General features: G+C 45.9%; 1 protein-coding gene across 1 annotated transcript in view; it reads left to right on the top strand.

The window, feature by feature from the left end:
* The first annotated feature begins 243 nt into the window (after positions 1 to 243).
* The window catches only part of LOC115081142 (extracellular calcium-sensing receptor-like), a 79,618-nt gene continuing 62,059 nt past the window's right edge, over positions 244 to 17,802 (top strand). Inside the window, exon 1 of the mRNA XM_029585649.1 lies at positions 244 to 291. Coding sequence (XP_029441509.1) covers positions 244 to 291 — 48 coding nt within the window. The remainder of the gene's footprint in view (positions 292 to 17,802) is intronic.

Raw genomic sequence — 17,802 nt, forward strand, 5'->3', positions numbered from 1 at the left:
TTCGACTGAACGTCTGTGTCGGAGAAAGGAAGGTCTCTGCCTTTACTGTGGTGCTTCCAGACATCTTCGGCAGTCCTGCCCAGTTCGACCGGGAAACTGTAATGCCTGAGCCCCGCTGGGGTCCCGAGCTTGGGAGCTACTGTCACCAGTCCCCAACTTCTACTTCCAGTCTCTCTTGGCATCGAGTCTCACTCCTTCACCACCACTGCCCTTGTCGACACAGGGGCAAGTGGCAGCTTCATCATGGATGACATCGTCAAGCTACTGAACATTCCTCTATTGCCACTAAAGGTGAGCCTCCGCATTGCATCCATCTAAGGGGAACACCTTCCAGGACTCATCACCCACCGAACAGTGGCCGTCTGCCTTACCGTGGGCACTCTCCACGAGGAAGAGATGTCCTTCCATGTGCTGAAATGTTCAACACACCCTGTCATTCTGGGGCTGCCCTGGCTCCAAGTCCACGGACCTCAGTTCAGTTAGAATTCCCTGAAGTTGGTGCAATGGGGTCCCAAATGCCACAAGACCTGTCTACAACAAGTATCTCCAGTGGTAACCATCCTGAAGTCCACCACCCTTACTGGGTTGCCTACCCAGTACGCCGAGTTTAAAGATGTTTTCTCAAAGCAGAAGGCAGACATGTTACCTCCACTGCACAAATTGAATTGCCCTATAGAACTTCTTCCAGGCATGACACCTCCCAAGGGCAGAAACTACCCATTGTCTCGTCCAGAAACCCTCGCCATGTCAGAGTATATTTAAAGGAAACCTAGAAAAAGGGTTCATCAGACCCTCCGACTCTCCCGCTGGAGCGGGCTTTTCTTCATCAAGAAAAAGAATGGAGGACTACGTCCCTGTATTGATTATAGAGGGCTTAACGCCATCACCCGAAAAGACCGATACCCATTACCCCTCATCAGCGAGCTGTTTGATCACCTCCAAGGGGCTCGGATCTTTACCAAGTTGGATCTGAGGGGTGCATACAATTTGGTACGTATCCAACCGGAAGATATCTGGAAGACAGCATTCAACACTAGGGATGGTCACTACGAGTACATCGTGATGCCCTTCGGCCTATGTAACACCTCCGCTGTCTTTCAACGTCTCATGAACGAAATCCTCCGAGATCTCCTATATTCCTTTGTAGTCGTATCCTGATCTTCTTGAAAGATCTAGAATCATATCGTGATCATGTCAAGGCAGTACTTCAATGCCTAAGAGAGAACCAACTCTACACCAAACTGGGAAAATGCATCTTTGAGCAAAACCGCCTACCCTTCCTAGGGTATATCATCTCCAACAGAGGATTTTCTATGGATCCAGAAGAACTTCAAGGTATCCCAGACTGGCCCCAGCCAGTTGGCCTCCATGGTTTGCAATGCTTCCTTGGCTTTATGAACTATTATAGAAGCTTTATTGCTAATTACTCTACCCTAGCCACTCCACTCACCGCCATGACAAAGAAAGGGGCCCGTGTCTGGACTCCCAAAGCACAAGCTGCCTTTCAAACACTAAAAGAAGCATTCTGATCCAGTCCTTGCCTACAACATCCAGACCCTAGACGCCCATTCGTCATAGAAGTCGACACATCTGCTATTGGAGCTGGGGCGGTGTTAAGTCAATTTTCTCCTAAGGGTACACTGGTACCATGTTCGTTCTATTTGCACAAGTTCTCGCCTACAGAACAGAACTATACAGTTGGAGATTGGGAACTCCTAGCGGTCAAATTGGCCCTCCAAGAATGGCGCCCCTGGTTGGAAGGGGCACAACACAAATTTACCATTTTCACCCATCCTAAGAATCTCGAATACCTAAAAGAAGCACAACTCCTGAATCCAAGGCAAGCCTGATGGGCGCTGTTCTTCAAGAGATTTAATTTTGAATTACCCTACCAACCGGCCTCGAAAAACCTCCGCACAGATGCGCTCTCCAGATCCTTCGAACCCGAAGACATTCCCAATGTCCCAAGACATATCATTGACCCTGTCTATGTATCCCTCGCAGTGACCACCACAGTCCCTGCCGGAAAAACCATCATTCCACTTAGATTACGTGAGCGGGTTCTCAAAAGGGCCCATGAGTCTAAGCTGGCTGGACATCTGGATCGTACCAGAACCCTTGAGATGTTGAGGAGATTCTACTGGTGGCCAGTATGGTGTAAGTCTCCCGCAACTACGTAGATTCATGCCCCGTCTGTGCCCAACAGAAATCCCCTACAGGCAACCTTGCGGCCTCCTCCAACCGCTTTCAACTCCCACCGAACCTTGGTCAAGCATATCCACGGATTTCATCACAGACCTTCCACCGTCACAGAACAATACCGTAATCTGGGTTATCATTGACCGTTTCTCTAAAATGGGTTGCTTCATCCCTCTGTGAAGCCTTCCATCGGCCCCAGAATTGGCTAAATTGTTTCTAAAGCATGTCTTTCGCCTCCATGGTCTCCCAAAAGAGATTATCTCAGACCAAGGACCACAGTTCGCTGCAAGGTACTGGCACTCTTTATGTAAAAAGTTCAACATCACCTTGAATTTTACATCTGCCTATCACCCCCAGGCCAGCGGCCAAGCAGAAAGAACCAACCGAACCCTGAAGATATGTGAACAACCAACAGGAGAATTGGTCCGATCTGCTGCCTTGGGCAGAATTATCGCATAATACCCACGTTGCTGCTGCCACTGATGTATCACCATTTTCCGTGGTATTTGGTAGACAACCACGTTTACTGCTGCCAGTACCCCTCTCTGTTCCTTCGCCAGCCTCTCAGTTAATGGCCCACACCATTTATCAGGTGTGGAACCAAGTCAAGGAACGCCTCAATCAGGCTGCAGAACGTTCCACTCTTCCATCCTGGCCAGAAAGTGTGCTAAGCACTCAACATATATTTAATTATTTAAAGGTTTTTGTATACCGACATTCGTTAATAAAACATCACATCATAAGACTGTGACTCCCTTCACACCGTCTAGCACCAAAGTTCATCTGCCCATTTCCAGTCCTACGGAGAGTGGGAGCAGTGTCCTACCAATTACAACTGCCACGTGTCATGGGTATTCATAACACTGTCCATGTTTCCCTGTTGAAGCCGCTAGTCCTATCCTGGCCCTCTTGAAGAGATCCGTCGCCACCTCAGATCTCCATAGAACCTGATATGACTCTCCAGGTAAGAGAAGTCCTAAACGTCTGTCGGCATCGAGGCAGATGGGAATACCTCTTATCCTGGGAGGGTTACGGGATCGAGGAGAACTCATGGGAACCTTCTCACAATTTTCTTGACAAGGATCTCCTTAGAACACAATCTTAAGGGATATAACTAGTATAATATCAACCCAACAAAATCAACTAGTTAATAATGAATGTGGGCACCCATAAGGTCACCAATTCTAAGTGTTGCTATTCCGAAAAATTTTCTGGCTCAAGTTTACAAGATAAGTTGTTGCTAGCCAATAAGACATTTGGCCAAAGTTGTTTAAGTTTGTTGGGACAAGAAAGTCGGGATATGAAAGGCTTACTGCCTTCCTTTGAACAGGTCACTGTTTGAACTCTGTCGGGTGGCACCATTTAAACATCACTGCAGTTGTTTTGAGATCATCATTGGAAGCCGTCCGAGCTCTAAGGTCAAGTCAACACAAGTTTATGACCACTGCAGTTGCTTTAAGTCACATTATCGGAAGCCTGTCAGGCTCTGAGTTTGAGTTATCAGAATTGAGAAGTTGCTTATTTGGACTATTCGTAGTTTGGTGATGCACGTATCATTGAAGAGTCTGAATGGAGTTTCTTGCATGAATTGAGAGCAAATTGAATCTACTGGTGCGAAAATATCACAATTTGAAATATAAAATTAGAATATAGCTAATTGGCACCATATTATGGAAATCTCCAACAATCTTGACTGTTAATTAAAATAGTTGCATTACCAGCTTAGTTTTAAGTAACATTATTAAAGTAATATTTTAATTCTTTGAAAAGTTTAAAATACACACAGGTTAGGTAGTAGACCAGTGATTGTACCAACACGGCTATCAAATCACAATTTTCTGTTAATTAACAGAATTATTGGGCCGGTGCTGAGGTCTACTCCTCCCCACATAAAAATTAAAAAATTTATTAATATTCAATTATATCAAATCAAAATTTTTTTTTCGGAATAGCAACACTTAGAATTGGTGACCTTATGGGTGCCCACATTCATTATTAACTAGTTGATTTTGTTGTAAGGATCTCCTTAGAGCCTTCCACAGGGCTCATCCTGAAAACCTCGCCCGTGTAGAGGGAGGCCTAGAAGGAGGTTACTGTTGCGCACCCTGTCCGCAGTTGGCCCGTGCACGGGCCTGCTCACCTTTCCAACTCCACTGCAGGACCCGGGTCAGCCTCCTCAGCAGCAGCTGCAAGCTCCTCCAGGCCTCGGCGTCCCACGGTGGTGGTGGTTGCCGGGCCTTCCTCAGTGCACCAGGCCTCATGACAGGGCTTGGCGTCCTCCTTGGCATCGGACCTGCCCCTAGGCACGCGTGCGCAGATCGCCCGGTCCTTTATAGGGCCAGGGGTGGGTCCAAGCTCTGCGGCGCACCCTGATTGAACGTACTACAAAAGGAATTGCCTGCCTGCACTTCCTTGCCTTGGCAATCGGGTTAATACCATGTGTGTACTACTTTGCCTCCATGTCTCATCGCTTGTTCCAGTCGTGTCCCAATGTCCTCGTGTTCCAGCGTCTGTCTGTTCCTGCATTCTCCCGGGTAGTACCTCTTGGACTGACTCTTTGGTACTGACCTTTGCCTGCCTCCTTGACCACGCTGATCACTGTCCGGATTCTGACCTTGCCTGCCTCCTTGACCACATCTGACCTCTGGAACCTGAACCCTGCTTTGGCTGACTACTCTTGGACTGATCCTTGGAACTTGAACTCTGCTTTTGTTGACCATGCCTCCTTGATTCTGGCCTTGCTCCTAGCCTTGCCATCACAGACACTGTACTGGCCTTCCTTGATCCCTCAGGCCTCTAGTCAAGACATTGAGCGCGCACCCTTGATTCTGGTGGGCACACCTCTATACTTCCTATCTGGGAGACTCTGCAAGGCCCACCTTAAATCCAAGTGGCCCAGGTCCCCAAGGGCTCTACTCGGGAGGACTGCAGGCTTCCAATGGTGAAGCTCTAGCTAGCCTCTGTCTCCTCCTATGCTCCGCCACCTGGTGGCAGGTGCTTCCTGGGCCCGACCAGGGAGCCGTCCTACACTGCTCCAGGACAAGGGTCCACCTCCCAGTGCAACACATGGTATTGTTCAAACTGGCTGCGGGCACACGTGTGAGGATTCATCCACCTGCATGCAGGGCTGTGGCTACTTTATAACATAAGCGCGTATATGCATGCATGTAATAAAATAGCCTGGCCATGCGCACATGTACAAAGAATTTTAAGTGGGTGTGTGCAAATAACGCTTCTACCGTGTAAGTTGGGAAATTTTAAAAGGGATATGTGCCGACACCATTGCCAGTTTTCCCATTTCATTCCCTTCTCCCCTGTTAGCTTTGACCCCTAAAACCCCACTGATCTGCCTAGATATTTTTTTTGTGTTCTCACATGTCATCCATCTCAGACATAAAGGGGAGTGCCAGTGCATGTATTTAAGAGCAAATTTCAGTTTAAAATCCCGGACTGGCCCACCCATGCCCTGTCAAGACCACACCCACATCCTGAACCTTTTACAGCAGTTCCAAGATGTGCACACAGCAGCACCTATTCACGTATCTGGGTGACTTTTAAAAACCTGTCGGCGCGCACCAGCCCAACATATTCGTGCATCCCCTGATTAATTCATGCACTGGACTTTTAATTCACCTTTTAGTGTTTCTACTTGGAAGGCAATCTCATTAGGAGTTACTACCTGGGGAGAGGATCTTTTTTTGGGGGGGGGGGGGAGTCAGTGTGGGCAAAACACTGAAATCTATAACTCATGGATATTGACAGCCAAAGTGAAAATGGAAGGTTAGGGAATAGAAAAGGAAACTGGGAATGCAATGAGGCCCTCTGTATTGCTCCCTGCTGGGGCTGCACCTTGATTATCCTGAGCATCTCTGAAGGACATTTCCATAAACTTTTAGCCAGAGGCTTTGCTGGGGAGAGCAACATGAAACAGGCTTTTCAAATTTGGATTAGCCAGGAACTTCCAGGTGATCTGGACTGGCCAGTGCTGGGAAACAGGATGCAGGGCTTGATGGACCCTGGTTCTGACCCAACATGGCATTTCTTATCTCCTAATTCCTTAACCTGAGGAGACGGTGCAGGTCTCCTTTGCACCCCCCTCATGCTGATTCCAGACAATGGACACTGGCAGGTCTCCTTTTAACACTGCACACTCATGAAGCAGTAATGTCCCTTCTATCTACTTTTCAAAGTTTTGTTCCTTTGTTTATCAATCACATCTTCTCCCCCCAGGACCTGCGACAATCATAAAGCAATTAGCAATTATCCCATCAAGGAAATTGTTCCTAGTGATGGGGAATAAGTGAAAGTTATAAGAGGGTAGTCAGCAGCAGCTGCATCAGACCCTGAGTGTGAGAGCTCCAGCTTTGCTTTGAAGGACGTCAGATGGCAGTGAGTAAGATTTTAATATATTTTTTTAAGATAACATTTGAGATTCTGTCACTAAGCTGAAAGATAGCGCAGAGCAGCAAACTGCAGCATGGGATTTAAGTATCTGGATCGGAAACAAATGGCGCCAGTTAAACACATAGAAACATAGAAATCATGGCAGAAAAGGACCAAACGGTCCATCCAGTCTGCCCAGCAAGCTTATGTTAATATCCACCCCACCAATCAAGTCACCCCCATACTTATCAGTTTACCAGACTGTCAAAGTCACGGCCCGGGTTGATTGCTGTCAGAGTCCAATTCCCCGTTACCTCTTGTCATTGAAGCAGAGAGCAATGTTGGAGTTGCATCAAAAGTATCAGGCTTATTGGTTAAGCAAAGTAACAGCCACATCAGCGAGTTACCCCCATGCTTATTTGTTTTCCCAGACCATAAAATGTAATGTCCTTGTTGGTTGCTGTCTGAATCTAATTCCCCTTTTCCTCTTTTTCTCTTGCCGTTAAAGCAGAGAGCACTGATGGAGTTGCATCAACAGTATGAAGACTTATTGGTTAAGGGTAGTAACCGCCGCACCAGCAGGTTACCCCCATGCACTCTTTTCTTCATTTCCAAAACCTCTGCAGACAGAAGGCCCCCCCCCCCCCAGGGTTTCTACAAAGTTATTTTTGTAGATTTTTTTTCCCTTCCAGAAGATACAGTCATGAACAGAGCAAATGAAACAGGATTTCTTGGCGTTTTTTTGTCTTTGCCTAGCTATTCAATCTAGTCCATAATCTTTCAGGGGATGGGAAAAGCATTCGTCTTCACCAGAGATTTCAAATGTTTTCTAGGTTTTCAAGTAAAATCAGACTTCTGGTGTATATTCTACCTGCTTCCCCTCCCCCTGCCCCAAGCAGCAGCTCCTCTTTCACCAGGTATTGTCCTGCTTATCTCCTCCTGCACCTAATCTCTCCCCTAAGTAGTTCCTGTCTCTCTGATTATTGCCTCTGCCTTTCCCCTTCTGCCCCTCTCTCTCCCCTCAGTAATCCCTGTATCTCTGGTTATTGCCCCTGCTTTTCCTCTCCCTGCCTCTCTCCCCCCTCAGTAGTTCCTGTATCTCTGGTTATTGCCCCTGCTTTTCCTCTCCCTGCCTCTCTCCCCCCTCACTAGTTCCTGTATCTCTGGTTATTGCCCCTGCTTTCCCTCTCCCTGCCTCTCTCTCCCCCCTCAGCAGTTCCTGTATCTCTGGTTATTGCCCCTGCTTTCCCTCTCCCTGCCTCTCTCTCCCCCCTCAGTAGTTCCTGTATCTCTGGATATTGCCCCTGCTTTTCCTCTCCCTGCCTCTCTCCCCTCTCAGTAGTTCCTGTATCTCTGGATATTGCCCCTGCTTTCCCTCTCCCTGCCTCTCTCTCCCCCCTCAGTAGTTCCTGTATCTCTGGATATTGCCCCTGCTTTCCCTCTCCCTGCCTCTCTCTCCCCCCTCAGTAGTTCCTGTATCTCTGGATATTGCCCCTGCTTTCCCTCTCCCTGCCTCTCTCTCCCCCCTCAGTAGTTCCTGTATCTCTGGTTATTGCCCCTGCTTTCCCTCTCCCTGCCTCTCTCTCCCCACTCAGTAGTTCCTGTATCTCTGGTTATTGCCCCTGCTTTTCCTCTCCCTGCCCCTCTCTCTCCCCTCAGTAGTTCCTGTATCTCTGGGTATTGCCCCTGCTTTCCCTCTCCCTGCCCCTCTCTCTCCCCTCAGTAGTTCCTGTATCTCTGGTTATTGCCCCTGGTTTTCTCTCCCTGCCCCTCTCTCCTTTGTTACCTGGCACTTCCCTTTGAAACCTCCTCTCTTGGTGAGGGGCAGATGTAAAACTCTCCACCTTAGGACAAAGTCCTTGCATTCTGTTCACCCATGGACTTTACCCCGGCTCTCAAAGAGGAAGGATGTGTGGGGGCTTTCATGCTGAACCTCGCCCTGGGTCACTGCTCCTGGGGACATTTGCACTGGCTTTTTGTAACTTATTTTCTGATCCTGCCTGAGACAAACCCCAGGATCTCCTCCTGTAAATGCCAGCAGATGAACAAGTTTACTTTTAGCTGGACTGAGGGAGGGCAGTTTCCTGAGGGCCAATTTACCTTGAAAAATCACTAATTAATCATACAAATGGCTTTGAACCCTGACCTGCCCATGTTTATAGTTTTTGATGAATGATATTTGAAAAGCATTGGAGCAAAGTTAGTTCTTTTATTTGATTACTCAAGTATTTTTTAAAGAAATTTCACTCCTGTTTTTTAATCTTTGGTATAAAAGCTTTATAAATCAGGTCCCTATGTAATGGAATCCTTCACAATAACCATGACTAACCCTAATAATAATTGTAGCCCTATCCGAAAACCTAACCTTAAGCCTTACAATGATCCTTATCTTAACCCTAACTTTGACCCTAACCCCAGTCCTAAACTTCTCTCAAACCCTACCTCAAAATCTAACCCTAACCTTTACACTGACCATTATCTTATCCTTAACCTTTATCCTAACCTTCACTCTAACCCTAATCTTCTCCCTAAAATCTATCTTTCACCCTGACCCTGATTATAACCCTAAACTAACCCTCACTCTAATGCTAACTTTAATCCTAACTCTATCCATAGCCCTTTACGTTCACATGTGATAATCTGGTTTATTTTTCACTCCACCCAAGGTAAAAGCTGAAGGAAAGACAGGTTGAGACCAGCACAGCTCGATGCAGGAAATTATGCTGATGGCTCTGACTTTTTTCCTAATAGTCTCCGTCACTGTTAATAAAACCACAAATGTCAGCTGTCGATTCAGCAGTGTGAATGTGACTGGATATATAAAGCAGGGAGACATCATTATAGGGGGAATCATCCCTGTTCATATTGCTAAAACCTACCCCCCAATTCCTTACATTGAGGTCCCCAGCATCCAGCATTGTGACACGTAAGTGACAGATTTTTTCCCCTGTGATTTTTATTTCTCATTTCCATGCTGTTCTATATAATTTCAATTTAGCATCATTGCAAAGTTAACTCTCTATATTTCTACTCCCTTATTCATAAGAATATAAGACATGGTATGCAGGAGATAAGAAAATGCCATACTGGGTCAGACCAAGGGTCCATCAAGCCCAGCATCCTGTTCCCAAAAGGGGCAAATCCAGGCAATAAGAACCTGGCAAGTACCCAAAAACTAAGTCTATTCCATGTAACCATTGCTAATGGCAGTGGCTATTCTCTAAGTGAACTTAATAGCAGGTAATGGACTTCTCCTCCAGGAACTTATCCAATCCTTTTTTAAACACAGCTATACTAACTGCACTAACCACATTCTCTGGCAACAAATTCCAGAGTTTAATTGTGCGTGGAGTAAAAAAGAACTTTCTCCGATTAGTTTTAAATGTGCCCCATGCTAACTTCATGGAGTGCCCCCTAGTCTTTCTACTATCCGAAAGAGTAAATAACCGATTCACATCTACCCGTTCTAGACCTCTCGTGATTTTAAACACCTCTATCATATCCCCCCTCAGTCGTCTCTTCTCCAAGCTGAAAAGTCCTAACCTCTTTAGTCTTTCCTCATAGGGGAGCTGTTCCATTCCCCTTATCATTTTGTCAATGGACCAATGGTCCATCAAGCCCCGCATCCTGCCTTCAACAGTGGCCAGTCTAGACTGAGACACCCACGGTTATTTGGTTACTATTTTTTGTTTTATGGATCTCTCATTTAGAAATTTGGTAACAAATTCCATAGCTTAATTGTTCATTGACTGAAAAAAAATGCTTTTTAAAATGTAATTTAAATCTGCTACTTGCTGATTTTGAGGAATGTCCCCTAGAACATAAGAACAGCCATGCTGGGTCAGACCAAAGGTGCATCGAGCCCAGAATGGCTGTTCCCCAACAAAGGCCAAGCCAGATCTCTAGGAAGTACTTGGCAGAATCCATAGAATAGAACCATTTCTTGTTGCTCACCCTGAGGGTTAACCACTGACTTTTCCCGAGTCTACTTGGCTAATTGTTAAGAAATGTGGACCCTTGGGCCGAGGTGGGGTTGTTGCTACCTGAAGGGATGGGGGCCCCACAGGTACCCACCATCGGGAGGCGAGGCTGGAACTTCACCTGTGCTTACCCTTGTTCCCCGCAGTTGAGCCCTTGGGTGCCGGGGCCGGCAGGACTTAGGAGTGCCTCCATGTGGCTGGTCCCGGAGAGAGTAGGCGAGTGAGTGTGGAGAGCGTTAGAGAGGTTAGGCACAGTTTGAGACAGGAGCACTCTCGCAGGGAGGAGGTAAAGGAGTCTCAGGGGGTGCAAGGCCACTGCAGCTCTGAAGGGAGTAGAGCAGCACCACATGGGAGTGGCCTCGAGGAGAGGAAGTGCAGCTGCAGAGACACAAACTGTAGTACGCTTGAAGAGGGCTGGAGTGGGAAACCCGCTGTAGCAGGAGTCTGATGAGTAGCAGCACGGAAGTACTGCCTGGGACATGGCAAGCCTGGTGGCAGCAGGGGGGCCCTGAGAAGCAGGGCGTCTAGACACAGTCTGGTGGAGTACTGCGCTGAGCCGACTCTTGAAGTCCTCAAGAAGAAGTGCCGTGGGGATGCCAAGGAGCAGCCGGTACTGCGATAGGGACTCACAACTGAAGTAACGCGGAGCCTGGCCCCGAGGGGCGGGAAGCGCAGAGAGAAAGTCCAGGTAGTTGTGCTGAGCCAGGGCCCACGGAGCGGGAGGCATTACAAGAGAGTCCAGATGAGATTGCGCTGAGCCTGGCCCCGAGGAGCGGGAAGCACTGAGAGAGAGACCCAAAGGAGTAGCGCTGAGCCTGGCCCCATGGAGTGGGAAGCGCTGAGAGGGTCCATGTAGAATAATGCTAAGCCAGGGCCCGTGGAGCGGGAAGCGTTGAGGCAGGAACCCGGAAGGAGAAGCGCAGAGATCCAACGACAGGAACAACTGGTCCGTAGAGAGATGATGGCAACAAGAAGGAACCAAGGAACTCATTACCAAGTTGGTTAGTAGTGGCTGGAGGTGAAGCTTACGTACTCCAGGCCAGTGATGTCATCAGCGGGGATGAGCCCGGAGTTCCTGCTGTTGGCCCTTTAAAGGCAGATAGATGGCGCATGTGCCTAGAGAGGCCCAGGATCAGGACGCTGGTCAGCGGCATCCCAGCTGCCACGTGGAGTGCCGGGAGCTAGAAGGAATGCGGCGGCAGCAGCTGGCCACCGCCGCGAGAATAGAGTTTCTGTGCATAATAGAACTCTGTGTTTTTTATTATTCCTCTACTGGTGCTCTGATTCATAGTCTCTGAGCTCTGTGTAAAAAGAAACAGTCTCTCAATAATCCTTCTTTCTAGAGCTCTGACTCATAATTTCTGTGGTGCTCTCTCTGGGAGAAAAAAACAAAAACAAAACTGCTGTGTTTTCTTTCACTATTCCTTCTAACATTGCTCTGTGATCCATTTATATCTGGGCTCTCTGTGTAGTAGAACTGCTCTGTTTATACCTTTCTCTAGGTCTCTTATTGTATATTAGTTGTTTTGGTTCCTTGCTAATTGTTTGCCTTAAGATTCAGTATACCTGCATTTCTCTTATTGTATAGCTGTTCTTTAATAATCTGTTTAATATTGGCACATAAGTGCTGAGGGATCATTTAATAGCTAAAGGACTATTAAAGTTCCAGAAAGTGTCCTGCTCTACCCAGCTTGTCCCAGGTTAAACTGTTTGATACCCACCCCTGGGGTTTGTTTTCTAATGTAGACTGCCTAACTTAACATTAGCAACAAGATAAATTAGTAAGTTGTTAACAGCAAAGGAAATACCAATCAAAAAATTTACCAAAATGAGGACTATCCAATGTAACTGTTGTGGAGCCTTTATTCTGAGGAAAAGCATCTGGAAACTTAGAGCTTGCCCAATCTGTGCACAACTCTCTTCTTTGAAAAAGGAGCTGACTGAGGTTAAAGCTCAATTAGCTTCAATTACAAGAAATACACCCACATTGCATTACTCAGAAAATAATTCACCAATACCACAGAATAACCAGGAGTCAAGAAAAAGAAATACAGTAGGCCAGGTAGGATAACACATGTGTCCCACAGTCACCTATTCTTGACAGATGGGCAGCCAACAAGTATACACCCCCACTCAAACAGGTCATTAAGGAATCCATTAAAAACCAGGATTACAGTGGGCTCTGGTAGAATTAGACCTGTGACGAGGAGACACACACAGTATCAAGTGCAACAAGAACAAAAAGCCTTCCCTATATTAATAACTGAAGAAGTTCTAGAGAAAAACATTGAAGTGTTACCAGAAAAGAGAAAAAAAAACCCAATGCATGCAGAATTTCAAGATCCATAACCAAAGGATAAAGCAAATTGAGATGGATGACTCTGTCATCAGTGGCAAAACTGCAAAAGGAAAGAGTGAAGTGAATAACAAATCTCAACTAAAGTCTCATAAGGAGTCCAGGAAAAGCAATAACCTTAAAGAGGGAACCTGGAAAGCTATGACCACAAATGCTCATAGTTTGGGAAATAAAATCCCAGATCTGCAGGCCCTAATGACGGAGGCAAAATTGGACATTGTTGCTATCACAGAGAACATGGTTCACAGAATCTCATGATTGGGATACAGCAATACCAGGCTATAACTTGTTAAGGAAGGACAGAGTGGATAGAAAAGGGGGAGGTGTGGCTCTTTATGTCAGAAACAATATCCAAGCATCTGAGCTGCAAGGAAGTTGGGGCAAGGAAGAAACACTATGGGTCAACCTAAAAAAAGATGATGGAGCGTCCATTTATATTGGAGTGGTTTACAGGCCTCCAAACCAAAAGGAAGAGCTGGACAGAAACCTGGTTGAAGACATCCTTAAGATAGGAAAGAAGGGAGAAGTGGTGATCGTTGGTGACTTTAATATGCCAGATGTAGAAATCCCATCTGCAGAATCATAAATAGTAGAGCGATAGTGGATGCCATGCAAGTAACTTTGTTCAAACAAATGGTAATTGAACCCACTAGAGAAGGAACTATACTCGACTTAGTGCTCACTAATGGAGATAATGTCTCTGATGTCCAGTTGGGCGCCCACCTCAGCACCAGTGATCATCAAACGGTATGGTTTAATATCACTAAAGAATATGGAAAAGAAGCACAAAGACCCGAGTTTTACAGTTCAAAAACACGGACTTTGAAGAAATGGGGAAGTACCTAGAGGAAGAACTAAAAGGCTGGGAGAACGAGAGAGATGTGGATCAGCAGTGGACCAATCTAAAAGGAGCAATTACCAAGGCAACTACTCTATATGGTAGAAATGTAAAGCAAAAGAAAAATGAAACCTATCTGGTTCTCAAAGGAGGTGGCTGACAAAATTAAGGCTAAAAGAACAGCATTCAAGAAATATAAAAGATCCCAAAGGGGGGAGCACAAAGAACAATATTTGAGTCAACTGAGGGAGACGAAGAAATTAATCAAGTCGGCAAAAAGTCAAGCGGAAGAGAGGATTGCCAAGGAGATAAAGAATGGTAAGAAAACATTTTTCAGATACATCAGTGAAAAGAGAAACGTTCAAAGTGGTATAGTGAAATTGAAAGGTGGAAATGATCAATGCGTGGAGAGAGACGAAGAAATGGCAGAAAATATTAAACGAATACTTCAGTTCTGTGTTCACTAAAGAAGACCCTGGAGAAGGATCATCTCTACACAACAAGAAACTGGAAGGAAGTGGAATAGACGAAAACCCTTTTACAGTAGAAAATGTATGGGAAGAGCTAAAGAATCTGAAAGTGGACAAAGCCATGGGACCTGATGGGATTCATCCAAGGATACTGAGGGAGCTCAGAGATGTGCTGGCAGGTCCGCTGTGTGACCTGTTCAATAGATCCCTAGAAACAGGAGTGGTGCCAAGTGATTGGAGAAGAGTGGTGGTGGTCCCGCTTCACAAGAGTGGGAACAGAGAGGAGGAGGCTGGTAACTACAGACCGGTTAGCCTCACTTCAGTGGTGGGAAAAGTAATGGAGTCACTGTTGAAAGAGAGAATTGTGAACTATCTACAGTACGGAGAATTACTGGACCAGAGGCAGCATGGATTCACCAGGGGAAGATCCTGTCAGACAAATCTGATTGACTTTTTTGGCTGGGTAACCAAGGAATTGGATCAAGGAAGAGCGCTCGATGTCATCTACTTAGATTTCAGCAAAGCTTTTGATACAGTTCCGCACAGGAGACTGGTGAATAAAACGAGAAGCTTAGGAGTGAGTGCTGAGTTGGTGACCTGGATTGCAAACTGGTTGACGGACAGAAGACCATGTGTGATGGTAAATGGAACTTTCTCTGAAGAGAGAGTGGTTTTAAGTGGTGTACCACAAGGATTGGTGTTGGGACCGGTCCTGTTCAATATCTTTGTGAGCGACATTGCAGACGGAATAGAAGGTAAGATTTGTCTTTTTGCGGACAACACTAAGATCTGCAACAGAGTGGACACGCCGGAAGGAGTGGAGAGAATGAGAGAGGATTTAAGGAAACTGGAAGAGTGGTCGAAGATATGGCAGCTGAGATTCAATGCCAAGAGAGTCATGCATATGGGGAGTGGAAATCCGAATGAACTGTATTCAATGCGGGGGGGGGGAGGGGGGGAGGCTGATGTGCACGGAGCAGGAGAGAGATCTTGGGATTATAGTGTCTAATGATATGAAGTCTGCGAAACAATGTGACAAGGCAATAGCAAAAGCCAGAAGAATGTTGGGCTGCATAGAGAGAGGAATATCGAGTAAGAAAAGGGAAGTGATTATTCCCTTGTACAGGTCCTTGGTGAGGCCTCACCTGGAGTACTGTGTTCAGTTCTGGAGACCGTATCTACAAAGAGACAGAGACAAGATGGAAGCGGTACAGAGAAGGGCGACCAGAAAGGTGGAGGGTCTTCATCGGATGTCATACGAGGAGAGATTGAAGAATCTAAATATGTACACCCTGGAGGAAAGGAGGAGCAGGGGTAATATGATTCAGACTTTCAGATACTTGAAAAACTTTAACGATCCAAAGACAACGACAAACCTTTTCCGTCAGAAAAAAATCAGCAGAACCAGAGGTTACAAGCTGAGGCTCCAGGGAGGAAGACTAAGAACCAATGTCAGGAAGTATTTCCTCCCAGAGAGAGTGGTGGATGCCTAGAATGCCCTTCCGGAGGAAGTGGTGAAGTCCAAAACTGTGAAGGACTTCAAAGGGGCGTGGGATAAACACTGTGGATCCATCAGGTCTAGAGGACGTGTATAAAGAGGAGGCAGCAAAACACTGCACGGAGCGGCAGTAGCCACAGAGGCATTCACGGAGCTGGATGCCAGTGGCCAGTGGTTGGTGTTCCACCTTCACGGAGCGGAAGGATGGAGGGCTGCCATCTCCAAATTAAAAAAACAAAAACAAAAAAAAACAGGGGTGGGTAAGAGTATGTAAAATTAACGGCGAGTTCATAGGCTATAGGTATTACCAATTATTAGGCTTATTCAATATTTGTTGATAGTTAATGTTGCTTTCAATGCATACTTCACTTTCAATGCATATCCAGCATAGCTCTCTGCTTCAACGGCAGGGGAGAAGAAAAACTAATACTTCACGCATATCCAGCATAGCTCTCTGCTTCAACGGCAGGGGAGAAGAAAAACTAATACTTTACGCATATCCAACATAGCTCTCTGCTTCAACGGCAGGGGAGAAGTAAAACTGATATTTCACGCATATCCAGCATAGCTCTCTGCTTCAACGGCAGGGGAGAAGAAAAACAACCAATAAGGGCTGAATAACATAGTCTGGGTAAAACAAATAAGCATGGGTGTAGCTTGCTTATTGTGGCGGTTACTACCCCTAACTAATCAAGCTTGATATTTCACTTGGATGCAGCTCCATCCCTGCTCTCTACATTAATGGTGGGGGTGAAAGGCAAATAGAACCAAAGGTTACTAAGAGCCAAGAGAAACAGATAAGTATGAGAAAAAAGAAGTGTGAAGCTTGCTGGGCAGACTGGATGGGCCGATTGGTCTTCTTCTGCCGTCATTTCTATGTTTCTATATAATAGCGGGGGTAGAGAACCAGGCATGACATGACATAAGTTGAGCCTGCCAAGGACGGCTGTGGCCGGCTGCGCTAATAATTGCTAATTCCAGGAACTTGTCCAAACCCTTATTAAAGTCAGCTATGCTCTGCCTTGACCACATCCTCTGACAACAAATTCTACAACTGAATTGTGCAGAGGAAGCATCATGGTGTGGTTGCACCATAGATCTATATGGTGGTATTATAATGTTCTCCATTTTATTCTTTATTCCCTTCAAAAACATTCCTACCTTTCTCTTTGCTTCTTTGAATACCAGCATGCAGTTAACTGAGAATTTCAACATATTGTTGACAATAGCAGACCAAGATCGTTTTCTTGGGTGGTGACTCCTAATACAGAACCCAGCATTATTTTTCTCTATGTGATTCACTTTGCATACAATTGTATCTCAAATTTAGATACCCATTTCTTGAGTCTGGCAAAGATCTTCTGTAGATCCTAACAGTCTGTTTGTGTTTTAACTATTTTGATTATGTATGTGTCATTTGATCATTTGGTTCACTGCTCCCTTTTCCAGATAATTAATGAAGTTAAATAACACTGGTCCCAGTACGGATCCCTTTGGTGCTCCACTATTTGCCTCTTATTATTGGGAACACTGACCATTTAGTCCTACTGTTTGTTTCCTATCATGTAACCCATTACCTATCCACAGCAAAACCTCTCCTCCCATTCCCTGACTTCACTTTCCTGAGGACTCCCTTGTAAGAGACTTTATCAAACACCTCCTGAAAATCCAGTCCTAGTATTGTCTGACAGAGAACATAACTGTTCCCTTATTGATTGTTCTACATCACTCATGATTTTGTAAGCTTCTGTCATATCCCCTCTCAGAGGTCCCTGCTTCAAGCTGAAGAGCGCTGGCCTGCCAAGCTTTTCCTTGTAAGGGAGCCCTTCCATCCCCCTTAACATTTTGTTGTCCTTCTCTGCACTTGTTCTAGCACTGCTACATCTCTCTTGAGATGAGATGAGACCAGAATTGAACACAATATTCAAAGTGAAGTCTCAAAATGGACTGACACGGAGGCATTATTTTATTCTATGTTTTGTTCTCTCTTCCTTTCTGAGCTGTTAGTAGCTTTCCATTTGCTTTTTTGACTGGTGCCACACACTGAGCTGAGGATATCAATCTGCTTTCCACATGAA

This window comes from Rhinatrema bivittatum, chromosome 19 (assembly GCF_901001135.1).
Source record: "Rhinatrema bivittatum chromosome 19, aRhiBiv1.1, whole genome shotgun sequence".
In the NCBI taxonomy this organism is placed as follows: Eukaryota; Metazoa; Chordata; class Amphibia; order Gymnophiona; family Rhinatrematidae; genus Rhinatrema; species Rhinatrema bivittatum.